This window comes from Malus domestica, chromosome 05, assembly GCF_042453785.1.
Source record: "Malus domestica chromosome 05, GDT2T_hap1".
Classification (NCBI taxonomy): Eukaryota; Viridiplantae; Streptophyta; class Magnoliopsida; order Rosales; family Rosaceae; genus Malus; species Malus domestica.
The window spans coordinates 16,614,075-16,636,349 of NC_091665.1; the positions used below are offsets into that span (position 1 = coordinate 16,614,075).

The 22,275-nt window shown below is 38.0% G+C and overlaps 2 protein-coding genes and 1 non-coding gene across 3 annotated transcripts; 2 read left to right on the forward strand and 1 right to left on the reverse strand.

The window, feature by feature from the left end:
- Positions 1 to 1,342: 1,342 nt before the first annotated feature.
- On the reverse strand, positions 1,343 to 9,488 carry LOC103436503 (protein CHROMATIN REMODELING 25). Its single transcript, XM_008374938.4, has 21 exons — positions 9,162 to 9,488; positions 8,308 to 8,691; positions 8,054 to 8,140; positions 7,665 to 7,905; positions 7,474 to 7,599; positions 7,312 to 7,368; positions 7,149 to 7,235; positions 6,714 to 6,809; positions 6,464 to 6,514; positions 5,828 to 5,902; positions 5,624 to 5,710; positions 4,768 to 4,859; positions 4,535 to 4,667; positions 3,270 to 3,389; positions 3,036 to 3,149; positions 2,836 to 2,919; positions 2,636 to 2,713; positions 2,496 to 2,554; positions 2,189 to 2,378; positions 2,002 to 2,100; positions 1,343 to 1,875 (listed from the first exon to the last, which is right to left on the reverse strand). The coding sequence occupies exons 1-21, from the start codon at positions 9,386 to 9,388 to the stop codon at positions 1,510 to 1,512; spliced, it is 2,853 nt and encodes a 950-aa protein (XP_008373160.2). The 5' UTR covers positions 9,389 to 9,488; the 3' UTR covers positions 1,343 to 1,509.
- Positions 9,489 to 15,004: 5,516 nt separating this feature from the next.
- TRNAR-ACG (transfer RNA arginine (anticodon ACG)) lies at positions 15,005 to 15,077 on the forward strand. Its single transcript has one exon. It is a non-coding gene; the product is annotated as a tRNA-Arg (tRNA).
- Positions 15,078 to 16,630: 1,553 nt separating this feature from the next.
- Positions 16,631 to 18,419, forward strand: LOC103436502 (protein PLANT CADMIUM RESISTANCE 2-like). The gene is made up of 4 exons (XM_008374937.4): positions 16,631 to 16,895; positions 17,005 to 17,076; positions 17,175 to 17,387; positions 17,953 to 18,419. Exons 1-4 carry the CDS (start codon positions 16,655 to 16,657, stop codon positions 18,027 to 18,029), a joined length of 603 nt encoding a protein of 200 aa, XP_008373159.1. The 5' UTR covers positions 16,631 to 16,654; the 3' UTR covers positions 18,030 to 18,419.
- Positions 18,420 to 22,275: the final 3,856 nt, after the last annotated feature.

A 22,275-nucleotide genomic window follows, 5' to 3' on the forward strand; every position in this document is an offset into this window, starting at 1 on the left:
CTTTTTCTGAGGTTTCTGGGGATCCCGTGATTGTGACCGTCCATCGTACATGCACGTAAGACTCATTTCAAAAATTTTAAATTAAATATTAATAGTACCTAACAAAAACTAACCGCTCGATGTACGATGAACGGTCACGATCACTGGATCTCCAAGATTCCCAAGAAAAGGATCCGGTGAGGATCCTTTTCCATAAATACTCATGTTCAAACTTTAATGTCTTGATTTCTTTTGAATGTACCTTTGACCTTCTTAGGGCTTGTTTGAGATTGTAGTGCTTTAAAAAAAAAAAAAACAGCTTATTAAAAAATCTAGTACATCAAGTGTGTTTGGCAAAACAAAAAAAAAAGTTTTTTATTTTTTATTTCTAAATACTATCAATGACAGTAGAAAATCAAAAGTATAGTAGACCATGCTTCTAAAAAAAGTGATATTTTTTTCAAAGCATAGCAATCAATGCCAATTTAATGAAGTTTTTAAATGACAAGTATATCCCCACATATTTTACAAAAACACAATGTTTGCCCTTATATTATTGTCTTTGACAATTATTATAATATTAAATACTATATTATTTTTAGTCATTTAACATATTCACAATAATTTATATAAAAGCACTTTTACAAAAAAAAAAAAAAATTACCAAACACTCAACAACTTTATTTTACAATTATTTATTCTCAGAAGCATTTTTCTTTAAAGCACAACAATACCAAACTAGCTCTAACTCTCTCCACCGATAGACCAATTTGTTATATTTTACGTTGTCAGTAGTACCTTTCTTCGCCTTACACCCATTTTCATCATTTTCTTCCATGTTTTTACACATCCTCAATAAGTTGCTTCTTTTAATAGTGCGTTTGAATGAGGAATTTTCAAGTACCAAGGAACTTAGGCTAAATTAGTTAGAAATGCATTATATTACAATATTATAATATTCTTTTTCACTTATAAGTAAAAGATCTTAGATCTAAATTTCGTAAATGACAAGTTTGATATTAATTTATTCTCATGAATTACAAATCTCTTTCAATGCTCTGCATGTATTGTAGTTTGTTCCTTACTGATGTAGTCTAAAAACCTCAGCTCCCAGGTTTAAACCCTCTCCCTTTCTCTTAGTGTAGATTTATGTAGAATACTGTTTGTACCAAAAAAATCCCTACATGCCTAAATTTTAGGTTTGAATTTTAAGCTACTTGTTCAAAGCCAACCGAAAGGGAGCCGCAATCGACCGGTTTTGGCCTCTGCATGAAAAACCAGACGTTAAGGTCTAGATAAGGAGAAAGCACTAATCTCGTCTAATCTTTCTCCATTTAACTAAAAATAAATAAATAAATAGAAATTGAAAGTAGAAAGCTATATTTTGGTAAGGGACTAATTATACACAAGGCAATGCCAATATCTGTGACGATTTCCTTTCTGGGAAACACGAGACTTGAATCCTGTATACATTAGCAAAGTAATGAAAATCAATGCCACCAATCACCTTATAAAAGCCAAAAACAAAACTCACACAAAATCGTCGTCGTGTTCCACAGAATCAGGAGACGATCTTTTCTGGGGCAATCGATTTTTAAGAGACAGTTCAGGCGTTAATGCAACATGCACTGAACCCTTCAAAGAAGTTTTTACTGATTTCACGGTGGACTTTTCTGAGGGCTTGAAAGGGGCAGATGTGCTTCTGATAGAATTTTCACCCAAAGAAACAGATTCGAGCGGTTTTCTTTGCCAAGACAATGGCATGGATTTCTGGTTCAGGTTTTGTTTTAATCTGGGACGGTTCTCTTTTCCTTCTTGTTCCTGAATCTTTGGCCTTACTTTTGATTCAATTGGTACAAGCTTCCCATCCACTTGGTTTGTAAACACAAATGTGACCTGAAAATAATTACGTATCATTACTTCCGCTAATGGATAGCAGTGTGTGAAATTGGTTTTTGTTCTCTGAAATATCGAAAAATGAAGACAACAAAAACAATTTAACGAAGAACAAAGTATTCATACCTCATCTCCAGCTGAAGCTTGGAGAATAGAATCAGGTACTGAAGTTGGGGAGAAATGGTGCCCCCAATTACTTAGATCTTCTTCTAGAGGTGTCCCTACCTGAAAAGAAAATGTCTCTATAGAGTTACAAAAGCATAAGTTAAAGGCTACGAGCATCTATGACATCTCATAAATAGACGTGGCCAACCTGCTTCTCCGAGCTCTTTAATTCATGGAAGCATCCAGCATGTTCTGCAAATCTGCCTATATCAGATATTACTTGCCCAGACTGACCATTTTGATTGGTTGATTCGTTTGCATCTCCCTCGGCTGTGGTCTGAGGTGTATCATTGGTATTTTGGCAACGGATGCAGTTCATCTTCTCATGCACGTCAGACCTACGTACATGATTAATAAAACCCATCAACAGGAAAATGGAATTTTCAGGGCATGAAAATGATACATAGAAGATATACAAATGATAATACAACGGTCAAGGACATGATAGGCCTTACCTCACATTCTCATGAAATGTGAATAGATCGCGCAGGTCTTCTGTTGAAAGAAGGTTTCCCTGGAACAAAAGAACTGTTGTATAGCATGCACTTAAAGGAGAACACCAATCATGAAGATAGAAAGATGTACAATTTTAAACCTGTGCCTTTGGGTTATCTGTTTGTTCGTGCTGAATAACCTTTTGAAGCCCTTCTTTTGACATCTGGCGCTGGTACACCTGCAGAATACAAGGTTGGTTTATTAGCATGAAATTGATAGAACTGATTGCATAAATCATACAGATGCAGAAGGAAACAATTAAAAGTGATTATGATAACTCGATTTCTGCCAAATCAAAACCTTTTCTTCAATTGTTCCAGTACTCAAAAATCTGTAAATGTATACTCTCTTCTTTTGCCCATCCCTCCAAACTCTTGCAGCAGCCTATTTATGGAATAAGAAAAAAAAAAAACTAAAACGATAAGAATATTATACGAAGAATGTGCATATTTTATGATCTCTTTTCGTCTGTGCACAAAGCACTTGACCTACGCACTTACTTGTTTATCGTTGGCAGGATTCCAGTCAGGATCAAACAAAACTAGCCGATTTCCACCTATTAAATTAAGACCACAACCACCAGCCTTGCTGCTTAAGAGAAATACAAATTCATCCTGCAAGAAGTTGAGTGTTTATTTGTTTATCGAAATATGTATGCCCAAACAGAGCATAGAGAAGCATAAAGAAACTACAAGAGTGTATCCTGTATAATTACAAATGTTATAGCTATATACCTTTGAGGGGTCATTGAAATGGTTTACTAATTTCTGTCTTTTACTGATAGATGTGGTTCCGTCAAGCCTCAAATATGGGTATCTTCTTTCTCGACACAATTGCGCAAAAAGGTCCAGTGTCTGGTACATAACAATTGAACTAAATTACAACAAGGTAGGCTGCAGAAACCTAGTTTCTTCCACAAGGAAATTGTGGCAGTTAATGCTAGAGTGAAATCAGATATTATGTCTTTTTCCTACATAAGAAATTGAAGAATATTATTTTACAAACCATAGACGAATGCGACAGCAGTGAGCAAGCAATCAACTGAAGGTACTATATAACCTATAGGATCTGACTAATAATATAACTAAGTAACAACAAATGACAATTAGGAGTAAGAGTGACTTGAGAATCATCTCCCTCAATTGACATGAAGAATGGAATGTCTTTAACGCATGACATCCATTTCCCACCTCCTCTCTTGAATTTCCTAAAATAATCCAATACTCCTTTCAGGCCAAATTACCCAAAATATTGCCAATACAACACAATTACACAATGTCATAAACATTTGACCTTTTTTCCCCCCACCAAAAGCACAGACATTCTCATGAAATAAACATGCACTGGAAGAATAAATCACCCATTCAAGGTTGCCCCATGAAATACCTTATGCCAGAATCTCAAAGCAACATGACAATGAAAGAAGAGATTATGAATACTTATAAGCCTCTTTGTCTTTGCATATGATACACCAATGCAGTGATAAGGTAGCATTACACCTCTGTTTTCTTAATAACATCAGATGCATTTTCCTCTTCCATGGTCAATAATCCAAGCAATTAATCATACCTAAGTACCTCAGTTTCCAAAATAAGCACATATGGTTTGGAAAGGGTAAACATGAGCCATCAACTCGAATCAATGGACTAAATAAAAAATGCGCAGAAAATGCAAAGGATTCCGTTTTCAAAGGTCGTATATCTAAATAGCAACGGATGCAACAAAACATTTTCAGTCAAAAAAGGTAGAAATGAAAACTCTACCAACTTCAAGATCATTCAAAATTAAGATATTAGGAAGTATAGCACAAAAGAAATAATAAAAATAAAAACTTGTCCCTGATTAGCTATAATGTAATTTTATAACAGTAAAGGAATCCTGACTGGTGCCAAGAATGATTTATTTGTGAAAACCATGTGCTGCCTTCACACAAGAAAGGACAAGCATCCAGTAACATATATACACATACATACATATGTCATCTAGGATCAATGTTTACCTGCGTATAGTTTGAGACAAGGACAATACGGTCATCAGTCTTCTTACGTAAATGGGCCAGTAACCGAGCTAAAACATGCATTTTTCCAGACAGTTCAACCCAAGCCCCATCCCCGCCAGTCCATGATCCAGATCTAAGAACATAAGAAATCAATGGTATTAGACTATAAGTGTTGAGTGTTGGAATATTATTAGATATGAAAAATAAGAATAAAGTACAACAGGAATGCATACCTTCCAGAGAACATATCTGGAGGGAAAAAGCGAATACAGTCCTCAAAACCTGAAGTTCCTGGACTTCCACTTCTTATAGTATCATAGATGAGCTACAATGAACAAATTTCATGAGGATGAAAGCAACTCAAAGTAGAATAACTAACACGGGAAGGTACCCGAGGTTAAAAAAAAAAGATGCATCAGGATGATAATGTAATAGAAATTTTGAAACCATAAAATATAAAACCCATGAAGGCCTATGTCTTCTGAATTCTGATATCACAAAGCGCATGCATTTTTTATTTCAAAAAGAAACAAATTTTAGTGCAGAAAACAATAAAAATACACGAGTGGACAAGATGTCCACAACTTGGACGGCAACAGTAAAAGAAAAATCATAGAAATAATATTCTAAGGCACCACAACATAAACAGACCATACAATTAAAATTATAACAGCTTTCCAGTCCAACCAAATAGTAGAGACTGAAGCCCATAAAGATGACGAGACTTGAAAGGAGTTTTTCCCATAAAATATCTGTCCCACCACCGGCAACATCTTCAAAAATCATCTTGTTTCTTTGCAGCCAAACTGTCCCAAAAAGGCCAATACTATGCATCCCCATAAAACTTTGGCCTTCTTCCTCCTCCCTGGTATCTTAGGATGTGAATTTTATTTTTCTATTGGGAGATGTGGTTTCTTCTTATAAGAGATAGCAAAGATTTCCTTAGAAGAAAAAATAAGGGCCATCAAAAATGTTACCATGTATCCTCAGAATAGGTCCAAACATAATATTGACAGAAAAACATCTTGATGAAATTATGTGTTTGCATGCATATGTGTCAGTGTAAGTGTGTTTACATATATGCCATACCTTTGGATGATTGCATAGCTTCTTAAGAGCTGTAATATAAGCCAAAATCTTTGATTGCTTCGTGTCTTCAGAAATTGCTCGTTTAACCTGTGTTTGAGAAAAACAGAGTAAAAACCATATCCTGTCAGACAGTCTTTTCGCTAACTCCAAAAGTCCTGCATCTTTCAGGAACTGCTTGATGGCTCAATAAGAATGAGAACTCACATTTTTGGAATGTATGAAATGTTTGTATATGTCTATTTGAAGAGGAGTCAACTTGCAACAAACAACTTCAATTATCTGCAAGGGGAAAATAAGACATTGAAATGCAGAATTACTTTTGCAACTTCTGTAACAAAAATAGACATTTTTTTTTATGTAATCCTGTCTGAGGCAAGACATTTGAATTTTGACTGCCTATATTAGAGCAAGCTGCAACCGAAAACAAGAGAACCATCCACTGCAGTAGAATTCTCTAAAGTTCCTTAATGTAATGAAAGTAATAATAGATAGCCTAAGTAACTTTCTAGACATCCAAATGTAAATCCAGAAATACTCAGTCCTACCACAAGTACCTTTAAGTCACGCTAACAAAAGATTTTTCTATTCAGCTTATAAGTCAACTAGACTTGACTTTCCAAAATGTGTGAAGATTCATCTACCCTACCTGACCATATAGGTTCCAAAACTCAGATGAAGAGTAGAAAGTTAAGTTTGTACACAAAACTTCAAGTAAGGGACAATTAATTATGCTTTTATATATATATATATATATATATATATATATATATATATATATATATTATCTTTTTAACGAAAGTATACACATATATTTAACTTCGTCTAACATTAGTGGCATACCTTTGGTGGGAGGTGATTTGATAGTAGTGCATTAGTCCTCCGCAATATAAACTGAAAAAGTTTGTTAATCATTACTCATTAATCATGAAAAAAGATTATTTACGTCAAAACAGAAGAGAAATGCTGATTTCATATATTAGCTAGCCTTTCACAACTCCGACTGTCAGTGAAATCTGTTGATACAACTTTATAAAACAAAGCCTGGATAAGGGTTATGTCTATAGCTATCGTGTCAACAATGAAATCTAACCTGATTAACTTTTCCACTTAGTTCAGCAGATCGCTCAACACTTAGCTTCCTCTCTTCTTCAGAGGCATTAGGTTCTCTTCCACAAATAATAGGTGCCTTCACAAAACATATATGTAACAGTTCATAAAATTCATATACAGTAAAATTCATGGCAACAGCGAGAAAAGAAGAAAGTAATTCATAAAATATTATATTTTAGTATATTTCAAGTATAAGAATGAGATAATCCTCATAAGAATTATGTCACTGAAATGATATTACCAGAAAGAGGCCCAACTTAATGCTTTCTGAGCTTGGCATATTTAGTTATTTACAAAGGGAGATGCAGAAAAGAAAAAGGAAAAAGAGAAACTATAAGGCAGCCAATAAACATGGTGACGTAGATTCATTCTAATGGTCAGTGGTCAGACATGAAATGTAAAGCCATCAGCTCACCTCATAGTAGCGGCGAAAATATACAGCATCACCTAAGATTCCCGGATTAGTAAAATTGACCATGGCAAAGAACTCTTCTAGGTCATTCTGCAATGGTGCAGATGAAAAGAGAAATTAGACAACAGCTTGGAATCGTAAGACAGTATGCACAATTGCACCCTACCTGCATGGGAGTTCCCGACAATAGAATACGCCGCTTACATGAAAGAGCAGCCAAAGCCTGATAGAATGTTCAGGAATAGTTTAGGGGGGTTATGTATAGAGGTAAAAAAAAAAAAAAAAAAAAAAAAAATCATAATGGAAAACAGAATTGTATACGTCATACCCGATTCGTCATTGTCTGATCATTCTTCAGACGGTGAGCCTCATCACATATGAGAAGGTCACAGGACTCGCTTTGGCTAAATTTTGCAGAATGCATCCGAAATGTCTCGTATGAAACAATCAGTACCTGATTTGTAGTGACTGTAAGTTCATTGTTCTAAGATAAATGTCAGACCAGTTATGCAATTCTACCTGTACACGGCCGCAAGGACTTGTGAATCGATCAATTCCACAAACAACATCATCCCTGGTACTTTCACAAAGGGCAATAAGATTAACTCTTTCTCCAACCCACTTCTTTATCTCAGCCTCCCAGTTGCTCACAAGACTGGTAGGGGTGACTATAATGGCCTTTTTAACCATTGGTTTCCCATCAAACCCTTGACATAGAAGAGTATATAGTAATGTGATAGACTGCAATGTCTTTCCCAAACTGCAAAAGTACAAAGATTAAGAACAAACCTGAATACATGATCCTCTATAGATAAGAATGTAAAAGAAAATCTGCTGATATAATTGCATAGAATTTAGAGAGAGAGAGAGAGAGAGAGAGAGAGAGAAGGATGAAGATAGAGAATTACCCCATATCATCTGCCAGAATGCATCCATATATATTTGATGCACTATTTAACCCTGAAACACATTCAAACATAAACTGAACGCCTTCTCTGCATTAAAACTTCATCTCATCAATTTTACGCAACAGCAGCCAATGAAAACATTAAAGCATATTAGAAACTTTTCTCAAATTCGATGGATGCATAGCAAATGGTGAGCATTGCTATTAAAAATTTACCAAAACGAAGTAAATCAGTTTTAATAACGAGAGAAAAACCTTTGATGTGGTCGAAGGAAACGAACAAGCACTGGGTCCACTACTATCTGCACCATATTAGGAGCCCCAATTTCAAATTCTTCAGATTGCCACAAGACCAAAGGATCAATTCCGGTAGGTAGTGTCACACTCTTTTCCACTGGATCTTCCTCAGCCTCATTTTCTATACTCAAATTCATATTAATATGTGGAATGAATGCTGCAGTTGATGAGCCCCAGGGAACAAATCGTCTGCGTGCACTGAGACGTCGCACGAGCTGGTCAGTTCCATCCTCATAGCCAATAGAGCATGGAGGTTTAAAGGGTTTCCTACAAACTGCTGCTCCTTCCGTCACTGAGAGAACTCGAGGAAGCAGTGGCTGCCTTTTCACGACAAGGTTACCTCTGATAGAGAATCATTTTACCCCAAATTTCAGTTCAAATACAAAACTTGGGATTAGAAAACACTTAAACCACCAATTCAACCTAAAGGGTTTCCAGTTCCTATATATGATTGCACAATGAAACTTCATAAATTGAACACTCGGAGTGTTTTGAGAGCTCAGATTCCAAGAACCTTAAGTAAGAATAACAGCACCAAACAGCTTAATCAAGCAATATCATTTCTTTAACCCCCCCCCTCCAATATATACCCAAAAAAGGCAATAACATTTCTTAGAAAGCAAACCCATCCGAACTCAATGATTAAAAACAATTGGTTTTTCTTTTATCCTCCACTATTTTCTTAGCAACCAAACAGGAACGCAAAATCCGCACAAAGACAAACCCTAGGTGACGCTTCAGCTGTCGAAAATTGGAATTTGAAATCTAAGTTCTTCAGCAAAAATAAAATTGAATATAGAAATCAGCGGTACCTGACGAGAGCATCGACGTTTTTCAATTTCTGATCTTCGGCGGTGGGCCGAGGAGGGTCTATGGGTTTTCGACTATTCTCGACCACCACGAAGTCGTTTTGGCGGTCTTCTTCTTCTTCTTGGTCTAGCTCTTCTTGGTCAGCCGAGTACCCCTCGCTGGATTCGGAGGAGGAATCGGATGAACCGGAGGCGTCGGAGATTGAGAGAACTTCGTCTTCGTCCTCCATTTGTGCGAGCGTCCGAGTGTGCGAGAGACTTCTGGGAAACGCCGAGAAAGTGATTTTATTTGAATTGATGCGTTTTGGCGGTCAAAGGTTTTGGGCGGCTAAAATGGGTAGTGAAAGAGCGGGAGGATTTTATAACTCATTCTCCAAACAAAATTTAAAATTGAGATCCGTTAGAGTATCTTCACCCGTTAGTGTAGGATAATAGAAAATGGAGAGTAAGAGTAATGAAATTATTCTTACTATCCAATTTATGTAGTAATTTGTGGATGCAAATTTTCTCCTTCTCCTTCTTATTCTTTGACAAAATTGCACCTACAAAACAATTAACACCTTTGGTCAAGGCCAAGAGCCTTACGCGCCTACGATGAATGGGAGGGCTTTGGCCGAAGAACCTCCGATGCCAAAGTTAGAAATTAGAGAGAAAAAGTGTTTAGAGAATTTTTGGGAGTTTTGCAAGAGTATGAACTTGGGTTTTTAGAGAGAATAGGGACATATATATAGCACAAGGAGGTGCCCGGCCCTTGAGCTTTTTTGTGTGAAAAAAGGGTGTTTTAATTTGGTAATTTAATGGATTAATTGGGAATTAATCCATTAATTTGCCTAATTAATTTATATGGGAGGTTATGGAATAATTTCTTTGTAGAGGATATAGAGTAAAGATGGATGAGATAAATTTGAACTTGTTACCTATTTTTTGGTTGATTCTCCATTGCTTGCGTGTAGGAAACCCGGTGTGTCTCAGGGGTAACTTTGTCCTTTTTTTCCCAAAAATCCACATGTCGCCTCTTCATTATTTTTGGCTCCACAAATGCCCCCATACCTGTTGGGCTGCTCATAGGAAAGGGCAATAGGTGTAGAGATCTTCTTGCTCTAGGAAACTTAAGACTGCTTCCTGTTTTGATGTAGATTCCCTCTTTAATATGAAATTAGATATTTCTAGGAAAGGGAAATAAATTTCTCTCAAAGCTTATTTAAGTCCACCTTAAGTGGGTTATTAAATCAACTTTGGAGAGTGATTTATTCTACCCTACAAGAGAGAAAGAGCTTAGAGGATATTAGTTCCCCTCCTCTAGCAATCTTCTACATCTTGCCCGTGCAAAGGATCGTCTTTCGTTGCTTTCTTCGTCTTCTCTGGGCCACACCGATGCAAGAAAAACTTAATTCTTCTTGTCTTCTTCTTGGGTGTTGCTGCCACGGGGCAGTCGTCGAGGTGATGCGGCACATCGGCTAGTAGGGGCCAGGATTCGGTTTGGCATGGGCCAAGGAAGTGGTTGACAGAGGTCATTGCTTGCACTGCTCAGCTTGATTGAAGCCAAATGTTGGCTTGGCATGGACCGAGGAAGTGGTGTGGTATGGGCAACGGTTTGGGTTGCCACGTCTGGGCTGCTTGCCCAAAATGAGGAAACTGCTTGAGTTTGATTTCTTTGTTGTCGTAGATAGAGCAGTCAAGGATAGAGCTGTCAAGATCGAAGTTGCCAAAGATGAAGTGTTTGATAAGCGAACTATTAAGTGCAAAAGTGGTTGCTGCCTAGTTGATCTTCAAGCATTCGATCTCTTAAGCTATGTGACCTTTTCGCATTAAAGAGCTTACCCAGGTGGGTGTCGGGAAATTAGTTTACCCTCTCGCACTGGAGTGCAATTAGTTTATCCTCTCCATATGGGTGTCGGGGAATTGGTTTACCCTCTCGCACTGGAGAGTAATTAGTTTAACCTCTCGCACTGGATAACAGACCCTTTTGGGTGTCGGGGAATTGGTTTACCCTCTCACACTGGAGAGCAATTAGTTTAACCTCTCGCACTGGAGAGCTTACCCATATGGGTGTCGGGGAATTGGTTTACCCTCTCGCACTGGAGAGCAATTAGTTTATCCTTTCGCACTGGAGAGCAGACCCAGAAAGGGTTTTGAGCAGTTGTTGTGGACAGCAGTTGAGCCAGATTTATGAATAACTTCTTGAATCTTCATTGAGAATAAAAAAATAAATCAACTGTGCTGGAAGGTAGAAACTGCATAACAAACTGGATATTCTTCGGCTTGTGAAGCTTTGTTCGTCGAGCTGCTTGAGTCTTCGAACTTCTTTGGAAAAAATCCAAACGTGGTTCAGGGGGTGATGGGAACTTCCCCTGCTTGTGTAGGCCGTTTTGTTGACCTGTCAAGATACTCGTCGTATCGACCCTCATTTGTCAGCTTCTCAAGGTACTGCTTCCACTTCAGGCAACAGTTGGTAGTGTGGCCTGGTCCTTGATAGAATGCACAATATTTTGTATGATCCAACCTGGTAAGATCGTCTTTCATGGGTGGCGGCAGTTCGAACCAAGGTTCATTCTTGAGCTTGCAGATAATTTGGCCAATTGGAACTGTGAACTTGGTGAATGTTTAAAGTGCTGAGTCTTCTCTGGTCGGGGAACGTTCTATGTGCTTCTTTTCTGACTCGTTTTTGTTAGACTGCTTGGCCTCGTCCCATAATGCATGCTTTTCTGCTAAAGCATACGAAGCTGCTAAGGTTAATTCTTCTCCCATGATCAATTTTCCGAATAAATGATGTTTGGTGGGAAGCCCATTTCTGAATGATGCCGTTGCCATGTCTTCGTTGCAGCTAACAATCTTGGCCTTCTCCACTTTGAACCTCTTGACATAGTCGCGAATTGTCTCCCAAGGGTCTTTTACGATGCTAAAGAGATGGTCAGATGTATTTTTTATTGACCGGTTAGACGAATACTCCTTAGTGAAAACAAAGGAAAGTTCGTTAAAACTCCGAATCGATTGCGGCGGTAGAGTGTGAAACCAGTCTTGCGCTTCGCCTTGTAGAGTTGTGGCAAAAATTTTGCACATAAACGCATCATTGTTCCTGTAGAGGATCATGGTACTGCGGTAATACTTGAGATGTCGATCCGGATCTTCGTCTCCCTTATACGGAATGAAGTGAAGCATAGTGAACCCGTGACGGTGGATCTATCCACTCGATCTCATTTATGAATGGTGACATGCTTATGTTGGTCATGTCTCGTCGAAGCGCATCGTCAGCAGCCTCGTTTCGTTTGAAATTGCACAGTCGTTCAGTTAGGAGCCTATCAACTTCTTCTTGAATTTGCCTCTGCTGGGGCAATGGAATTTTTGACTGCCCCCGATTGTGACGTATGGGTTTAGGCCACTCTTCTCTATGCTCAACTCCTTTATGTCGTGGCTGCGGTGCATGTGGCATGTATCTGGCATGTTGAACTTGAGTCGGATTGAGTGACTGCTTCTCTCCGTCTGCTGTGCTGCCTACTCCGATGTGAGGTGGAGAATGCTCATTGCGCACCTAGTTGTGAATGAACATTTCACCTGGAAGGTTGTCCATGTTGATAATCGGAGTGTGACCTCAACCATGAACGTATGCTCGTCCGTGGGCTTGATTGGGAATGCACGCTCCTCCGCGCGCTAAGACGAGAGTATACGCTATCCCAATGACCTAGGCGGGAGCGTAAACTACCAGAACGTTCGGATCGTGGCTGGTTGATAGGCTATTTGCCGGGATGCTGGTGGAGAGGATTATCTACCCTTGTCCTACTTAAGGACACCTCGTCTAGGGCACGTTGGTTCTTGGTACGTGCAAGAGTTGATTCACCAAGGTTGTCTGTTGTGCAAGGGCGCTCGTCAACTCTATGATTTGTTGAGACAAATGTTGTTCGCCATTTGGATTAGAAGAGCTTGGACTGCATGTGCTTCCTTGAGCAATGGAAGTGCAGTAGGCTCCGGGCGTGAGATTTGAATTGGGAAATGTCAAATCCGCGGTGAAATATGGTGAAAATGCCCCCGGCTCAATGGTTGCTCTGGATAGTTGAGATATTCTTGGGCCAACTTGAGCTGCTTGGGAAACCATGGAAGGTAGGGTTGCGGGAGTAGGTTGGATTACGAGAGTATGCTGGGTTGCAGGAGCAGGTAGGGCTGCAGGAGCAGGTTGGATTACGGGAGCAGGCTGGGTCGCGAGAGTAGGCTAGGTCACGAGAGTAGGCTGCTCGACAAGAGTAGGCTGCTCGGCAAGAGCAGGTTGGGTCGCGGGAGCAAACTGGGCCACGAGAGTGGACTACTTGGCAAGAGTAGGCTGGGCCACTAGAGTGGGTTGCTTGGCGCGTGATGCTCGCGAATGCGAGGTTTAGGCTCGAATTGGCAACGCATTGGGCATGGAGTGACATGGCTCGGGCCGTGGCTTTGGTGGCGTGGGCCTTGGATAACACGGCTTGGGCCGTAGTGGTGGAGCCATGAACCTCGCCGCGGGTGATTGCCATGGTGGCCACCGCGGTGGTTGCCATGGTGGAGCCTTGTGGTGGTGGTGCCGCTCCCCCTAAGATCACGTTTAGTCTCGTGGATCGATGCGGTCCCATTCCTTGAATATTGAAATTTTCACTTGTGGAATTTTCTAAATTTCTAGCCATTGTATTTCTCTTTTACGTTTTATCAAATAATCTTGGCAAATAAAAAATTCTAATAATAAGAACGTACAAAAACTACAAGTGGACTAGAAAATAGAGAAAATAGAGAAAAAACATTTTTTGCGCGAGAGTCTTCTACGAGTGTGAATCTCAACTCTCAATGAAAGCACCAATTTGTGAATGCAAATTTTCTCCTTCTCCTTCTTTGACAAAATTGCACCTACAAAACAATTAACACCTTTGGTTAAGGCCAAGAGCCTCATGCGCCCACGATGAATGGGGGGCTTTGGCTGAAGAACCTCTGATGCCAAAGTTAGAAATTAGAGAGAAAAAGTGTTTAGAGAATTTTTGGGAGTTTTGCAAGAGTATGAACTTGGGTTTTTAGAGAGAATAGGGACATATATATAGCACAAGGAGGTGGCCAGCCCTTGAGCTTTTTTGTGTGAAAAAAGGGTGATTTAATTTGGTATTTAATGGATTAATTGGGAATTAATCCATTAATTTGCCTAATTAATTTATATGGGAGGTTATGGAATAATTTCTTTGTAGAGGATATAGAGTAAAGATGAATGAGATAAATTTGAACTTGTTACCTATTTTTTGGTTGATTCTCCACTGCTTGCGTGTAGGAAACCCGGTGTGTCTCAGGGGTAACTTTGTCCCTTTTTCCCAAAAATCCATGTGTCGCCTCTTGATTATTTTTGGCTCCACATAATTGTTTTTGTGAAAGTCCACCTATTTAGAGGAAGAATGGCAAAAGTAATAGCAAGGGTGATTCCTATTTACAAACATAATTTTATATTTTTTTTAATGTTTTCTTTTTCTTATTCCTACATATCATTATCGATGTAGACTTTTGGGTATTTTTAAATGTTTAATTTGCAATTGTGTTGAATTTTGTAAGATTTTTAAATTGTAAACTTTGTAAGTTTTTTTTAATTTTTATATATATATTTTTTAGATTTTTTAAAGTTGGATTAATTATGGTTGTACAAAAGAATTTCCGTCTCTTCATTTTGAAGTGAAACAGACCAAATAAATGGGGCAAGGTTTGCCGTCACGGTAAAATCAGGAACTCATTGCTTGGGCCAGTTTTATTGGGCTAGTTTGATGTTAGGTTTGTCCTAACCATTAAATTAAATTACTAGATGACTACGGACTTGATAATAATATAATAAAGTAATCATGGACTTTGAAGTCAAAAGGGACTCCATGGCCCAATGGATAAGGCGCTGGTCTACGAAACCAGAGATTCTGGGTTCGATCCCCAGTGGAGTCGTTATTTTTTTGTCTAAATACTATGTCATTGTTTCCAGAAGCTACTATGTCATTGTATTTGACAATTTGTTTTTTGAGTTTAGAAACTAATTCATCAGTAGTTAATCATCAACTGTGTGCATCATAATATAAGCTCCACGTTTTGCATATAATAATGTTTGACGTTGAAGGATTATTAGGATAATTGTACCTAATAATTGTTAATCTATTGTATAATGATGAGATACAAGTTGCTATATAATTGTTAATCTATTGTATAGTGATTAATTGAGGGGATTATAAGAAGGTACTCAAGTCCTTCTCTAAGAGTGAAGACAACGACTATACAATTTCCGACCAAATTCCCATTCTATATTTCATTAATCGACGTAAAAAATGTTAACAAAATCATATAGTTATGAATATTAATTACATGAACAAATCTGTTATGATACAATGAAGCAAGTTGATGTTCTTATCCCAAAACAATCGACAAAGGGAGAAATAACTTTAATGCTTTGTATAAGTTTAAAGTTTTCTAAATTTCTGATACTAGACAATGTTCTACATTAATTCACTACGTGTCATGTTAGCTAAGCGGGAAGATGAGAGAAGCCAAAACTAGTCATTTATCATACTTGTTCATAACGGACGTCAACCTATATCGGAACATCAGCTATGAATTCAAACTAACTTATATAATGATATTTATGGAGTATAAACATAACTAAAACAAGTCAACGGAAGAAAGTAGTCGACCAGTGTCCTCCGTCTCCAAGCCACTTGTCTCCCACGAAGATTCTAAACAACTTCCTAGGCTTGGATAAATGAGAAATTTTTCCTTATGCCCGTAATACAAGTGGCATACTACATATTATTATACATAAGTAGTGAAATTTTTTATTTTTTATGTTATTAATATTTTAACACAAGAATCTCACCAATTGTATAGAGACACATGATGTATTACCATGTGTGTCCGGATACATTAAAAAATATCCCTGAATAAAGGAGGCCTGACCTTTAGGGTAATTATGCATTTTTCCTATTAAATACTCCCTATCTATATACACAACTGATCATAAGCACCCTTGCATTTGAAACTTCTCCCTCATTTCCATTTTTTGGTTTGGTAATTTTTTACAAAATTATTCTTTAAAAGGTGGTTTAGAAAGTAGACGTTTTCTAATCTACGTGAAACATTGTAGGATGATATGGAAAGCCGAAAAAACAAAATGAAAAAAATCAAATGAGAAAGTCAGTAATATCCTCCATTAGTTGATCACATCTTAAATGCTTAAACCAGACCAAATATGTAGGTTTTGGACTATATGAAAGTTTCCACCAAATGATGACAATTGTTGTATTTGTATAGCTGGTTGCCTACTATAATATATATATATATATATATATATATATATATATATATGTAGGCTTTGGACTATATGAAAGTTTCCACCAAATGATGACAATTGTTGTATTTGTATAGCTGGTTGCCTACTATAATATATATATATATATATATATATATATATATATATGTATATATATATATATAGACTACTCTACGTGCAATCTAAAAACTAGCCACAAAAAACAATGTATCCAACTCCTACAGAAACTCATGACCATGAGAAATATGCAGCCCATCACAACCATCACCATGCCCATGTTCCCAATCCAGTCTCAAGTGCACCAGGACTAAATAGTCCTGCAGGTTCAGTACCCACATATGCTCCTCCCTACATATACACTGTTCAGTCTAATTCTGTTCCTGCAGTTCCCGCACGAGGGAACTGGTCCACTAGTCTTTGCCACTGTTGTGACGATCCTGAAAATTGTTAGTGAAATATATATAAACATTACAGCTATGTGTGTGTGTGTGTATCTGGTTTTATTTTCTTTTATTGTTTTTTCCTGATTAGTAATTTTGAATTCAATTTTTGAAGGTATGATCACTTTCTTTTGCCCTTGCATCACGTTCGGTCAGATCGCTGAGATTGTGAGCCAAGGTTCCACACGTAAGACTCAAAAATCGCTAGCTAGGTCTACTCATAAAGTTCGGATATGATCCTTATTAAGACTCCTGTTTGATTTTTATTGGCGCTGTGTGTTGCAGCTTGTGCTTCAGGAGGAGTGTGCTATTGTATCCTTCTTTCGACAACTGCAAATGCATGCTTGTACTCGTGCTCCTACCGCTCGAAGATGAGAGCTCAATATGACTTGGAAGAAACACCCTGTGTGGATTGCCTAGTGCACTTCTGCTGTGCTACTTGTGCACTTTGTCAAGAGTATAGAGAGCTCAAGAATCGCGGGTTCGATATGGGAATAGGTAAATTTACTATTGTGCTAACTTGATAATTTATAAGAATCTCACATCAAATATCTGTTTTGATGTGCTACCTATATATCCGTAGCTGTGAATACAGAGTTTGTGCCACCATCGACTAGCAGTTTTCTGCCATTGGAACATGATCCGAATTCCGAAGGCGTTCAGAGGCCATCAGTGATTGTTCAGACCGCATACCTGGGTTAACCAAATGGGCTACAGCAGTGTGATTTCTCCCTTTGCACCCAAGTTTCAGAACCGGCTTCCTGTAGTTTAGATTAGACTAATTAGTACATTGCTCGAATAAAAAATACATATAACACCAAATTCCAGCAGATCATAATACAATGACTTGGTCAATGTGTGAGCCTTATTAAACATCTTCAGTACCTCCCTTGTAGCTGCCAAGCTATGTCATCATTAAAGAACAAAATCCATGCATTTAATATGAACATGTTGCATGGCTAGTTGCATAACTTGCATTCAGTTTATAATTCATTGACTGACTTTGTTTCTTGTTATACGTATGACGGAATTGTGGGCGATCGTTTTTTTGTCGGAAATGAAGGTTGGGAAGCCAATATGGACAGACGAAGGCGCGGCGTTACTGCAGCTCCAACTGTTGTACCAGGCATGACAAGATAAAGAAAAAGAGAATTCTAGGGAACCATTCCTTGCGTATCAAGGTTCTGAACATCATTGTACTGTTGTGGTCGGACATTTTGGTTATGATACGAACTTTTATGTGTGTACTCTTTGATGCTTGTTCGGAGTGTGTAACTGTGTGTTGCTGATGTAAATTTCAATAAAAAATCTGAATGGCGTTCAGGGATGATGATAAACCATGATAAGAATAAGATATTAACACATGCTTTAGGTGTTAATTAATTATTATACTAGATAGGTTCCTTGAAGTTGGTATAGAATGTGGAAGCTTAGGAGGTGTAGGCCTCGGCTGAACTGTGTCGCTCTACCTTTAGTTTTCAATGTATTTATGAATCAGAAATTTACAAACCTTTGTGGTTGATTTAGAAAGACCGATGGATGTCTAGGTGACTCCTCTAAAATTTATAGTGTATTGTTATGATTTTATAACGTATGATTTCACGAATGTTGCTTATAAATTGTGTGATCGATGGACTTGTTTTATGATTATCACATACGTCGGATTATTGTCACTCACACAAGTTTCGCAGCTTATCTAATAGAATTATATTTCTCAATAACTTGAATGCTAAGATTACAAGAGTATTTATACAAAGCCTTGACCTCTACATATGTGTGGGCTCCACACTCTAAATTATAACTACCAAAACAGAAAGGACAAAATATCTCAACAAACTTACAGACTAAGTTTTTATCCTTTACAACTAAATGATTCTTATTAGCCCCTAATTTGTGCAAATGCAGATGTCTGCTAAACTGAGGAACTCGAAGTGATAGTTTGTGTCTAAGAAGAAGAAATCTTGGTTTTGGCAGTGACTTTGTGCATATGTCTACTATTTGATCTTGAGAATATACAAAATGCACTGAAATGGCTTTGGAGAGGATTTACACAAAGCCTTGACCTCTGCATACATGTGGACTCACACTCTAACAAATTATAACTAGCAAAACAGAAATGACAAAATATCTCAACAAACTTACAAACTAATTAAGTTTTATCCTTTACAACTAAACGATTCTTATTGTTATCTGGGTTGTTACTTTGCTCGATGCACCATTCCTACGACATAGGGGCAATTGTGTAGGTGACAAGTGTTAGTTCATGAGAAGAGCTCTTGGGGTACCAGTAAGAGGTCAGAGACAGAAGAGTGATTAGGTTATCCTATATATTTCCTTGTATTTTGTTGAGACCTTTATTTTTTGGAGCCTACATGCATGTTACCCTAATGAGGGTTATGAGTTTTTGTTGTACAATTGTTGTATATTTGTGGTAGAGACCCCATCACTTTACTTTTATTTGTGAATTCAGTTGAGTATTTCTTTGTGTATCTTGTTTGTATTCCTCGCACCCTCTACAGTCGAGTGCCACACGTCGATCCTGGATGTTGGGATCAGGGCGTGACAATGTTCATCTATTCCTCTTTATCCTTTATTTCTCCTTGCTTATCTCCTCTGTCTTTAACCACATCCAACAGGAGAAGGATACGTGGACTATATGCTCACTCTTGCCATTTTATCTTTGACGTCGTGAGTAGGCCACATATGACCTCAAGTGAATGTGACATTTGACGCATTGTGAGTAATAAGCCTTTGGGCTACCAATGTATCATAGGTGTTTCGGGCCTATGATATGTCTTGTTTTCAAGGCATACCCAGTCTAATGGTGGCAGAAAGTCGACTCTTTAAAGTCTCCCCTTGGATGTCTAATGTGCCAACGCTCTTACCAACAAGGATCTTTAGGACTACTAGTTGGCAGGTTTACGGAGATTGGCCTACACCACCAAGTACTGCCTAGTATGGTCTGCAACCTTCCTTCCTAGCCCCCTGCTAGGGTTCAAATCTCTATAAATAACCAAGTCAATCATAGGAAACGGTAATCACCACTTACTACTCAAAACTATCTCAAGTTCTCCTTTTCTCTCAAACCACTTTTTTGACTTAGGCATTGGAGGCCTTTTAGCAGACACCCTCTCTGCTTTTTTAGGGTGTTCGCCAATTAATCTAACGGTGTTTGTTCTCTTATATGTAAAATTTCGTCAAATCAACCGTGTACGTAATTTGTATCCACACTTACCATAATCCACCTTCGTATTTTGATTACCATTGCAGATTAATAAACACATGTCACTAGAAAGTAATCTAAAATCAAATAACAATTAAGAGTGTAATCCCATTCACATGACTCATATGCACCCAATCGGTTGATACAAACCACTATGCGCCCAACTTTATTTGATCTGGTCCTCCAAGTATTTCCGTATAATAAAAGAAACCTATATTCAAGATCAACTACATTTATTCGGCATCTTTCCAAAATAAGCCATGAGATTTCATTATTAGTAATTTCACAATGAATTGCATCAACTTAAACCTTCCATATAAAAATATTTAGTTTTGTTGTTAAATTGGTAATGTGGCAACAACAAACCTATACTATTTATGCTGATATGTGGAAAGTGAGTGAGACATACTTTCCTCTTAGTGGCGAGCAGGCTGTAATGAAGGACTGAGATTGGGTTTCTTTCATGTATAATGAAAGGAAGAAGAAAGGACACTGAACTCAATGTACAAGAATACTTCTAACCTTCGAAAGCCTTTTTTCATTCATCTCTCTGTAATTCAAACACCATTTACCTTTATTGTTCTACTACTTTTCTTGTAGTATCGATTTCCTGTACTGAAGTTTCCTTTCAAAAACACTTCCTTTGCTTGTAACAACTTGCCTGCTGGCGGTCAATGTTACCCGAATAGATGCAAACTTTGCTCGAATGCTTGTGTTTCTCATTTCCTTTCAAGTTATTACCCTTTGTATGTAAGTTATCATTCTGTTGATTAAACATTTAACAAGTCTTTACATTCCTGTACTTTCAATTCTTTACTTTTCCATCTAACTTGTCTTACGTGCTGTTTTTACTTTCAAACAAGGATTGCAAACTGACTTGGACCAGTTCTAATCAGTTTGTAGTTGTCTCTTGGCATTAACAAAAAGAGAAAATATAAAGTCCTTGTCACCAAGGCATAAAAAAATGAAAAATAGATCTAACCCTATATGGACAATCCTTTGATAAGAGGCTCCGTGGCATAAGCTAACAATCTAAGTAACAAAAATCAGACAATCAGTTATCTTGGCCAATAGTGGCACGTCTGAAAACAACTCATTTAAGATAGCCTAGAAGCTTGCTCATGACTTCCCAAAGGCACCCTTAAATTAACAAGAATTCGTCTTCGTGCAGGAGGAATTATGCATCTAATCTAATTTTGGCACGCCGGGGGGATTCCTTGTGTTTTATGCCAAACCACAAGAAAAGAGATGGATTCAACATGAAGGTTCAAAGCAATTCTACCACACATTCTTAGGCGAATTAAGATGGTTGATAAAGTGAAGAATCTACTCCTCAGCAAAGCCCCAAGGCAGTTGATAGCCCGACTCATTCTAATAGTTCGGGCAAAGAAATGTCCAATGGAGAACTGCAATCAACAATGATCCAGGTGATAAGGAACATGGCGAAAGCTGCAATATATACCAGATGAGAGATAAGTAAGTTGTGCTCGGTCACTTGCAAGTTACAAAGAAGGCTGGAGACAGAATTCTCTAATATGTCTCACTAAGTGACCACCACCAAGATTACTGCTGAAAAACCAGATGAAATCTCGGAAAAGAAGAGGTAGTTGTAGTCCTTTCTTTTCCCCAAAGAAGGGAAAAATAGACGTTACTAGTAGTTTTCTTTCCACTTGTTGCCTGATGCTGATGATAAAAGTCCTCATAAAGTTTGCCTACACCAGCTCCCATCTCAACTACTGGAGCAGTGAATGTCCTACCCTGAGAAAGGGGTGGCTTTAACAAAGAATGGTAAAAAATGGCTTCTTGTTGGAAAAAATAAACGATGTTTGGGCCTCAAGGTTCTTTCTCGATCTGAACCGAAAAACCAAATTAATTTCGGTACTTTTGAGTTTTGGGATTCCCAAAATTTTGGTTCAATTTTCGAGTTTGAAATTCCTGCCCCAAAATATTTATGTTCCACTTTTGGGATTGTGTTTTCAGATTGGGATCCCGAACCGATTCAACTCTAGGTCTTGGTCAATAGTGGCACGCCTAAAAACAACAACTCGTTTAAAATAGCCTAAAGGCCTGCTCAAGGCTTCCCAGAGGCACTCTTAAATTAACACTGAATTGGTCGTTCACGCAGGAGGATTTATGCACTCAACAATAACTTAACAATCAATA

What these genes read in the sequence shown, in the direction of transcription:
- LOC103436503 (XM_008374938.4), bottom strand. Translation starts at nt 9,388, where the DNA reads ATGGAGGACGAAGACGAAGTTCTCTCAATCTCCGACGCCTCCGGTTCA. An exon ending in ATCAGACAATGACGAATCGG is followed by an intron (nt 7,369 to 7,473) that starts GTATGACGTATA and finishes ACATTCTATCAG; the next exon opens with GCTTTGGCTGCTCTTTCATG. An exon ending in CTGGAACAATTGAAGAAAAG is followed by an intron (nt 2,714 to 2,835) that starts GTTTTGATTTGG and finishes TGTATTCTGCAG; the next exon opens with GTGTACCAGCGCCAGATGTC.
- LOC103436502 (XM_008374937.4), top strand. Translation starts at nt 16,655, where the DNA reads ATGTATCCAACTCCTACAGAAACTCATGACCATGAGAAATATGCAGCC. An exon ending in TTGTGACGATCCTGAAAATT is followed by an intron (nt 16,896 to 17,004) that starts GTTAGTGAAATA and finishes CAATTTTTGAAG; the next exon opens with GTATGATCACTTTCTTTTGC. An exon ending in TGTGAGCCAAGGTTCCACAC is followed by an intron (nt 17,077 to 17,174) that starts GTAAGACTCAAA and finishes TGTGTGTTGCAG; the next exon opens with CTTGTGCTTCAGGAGGAGTG.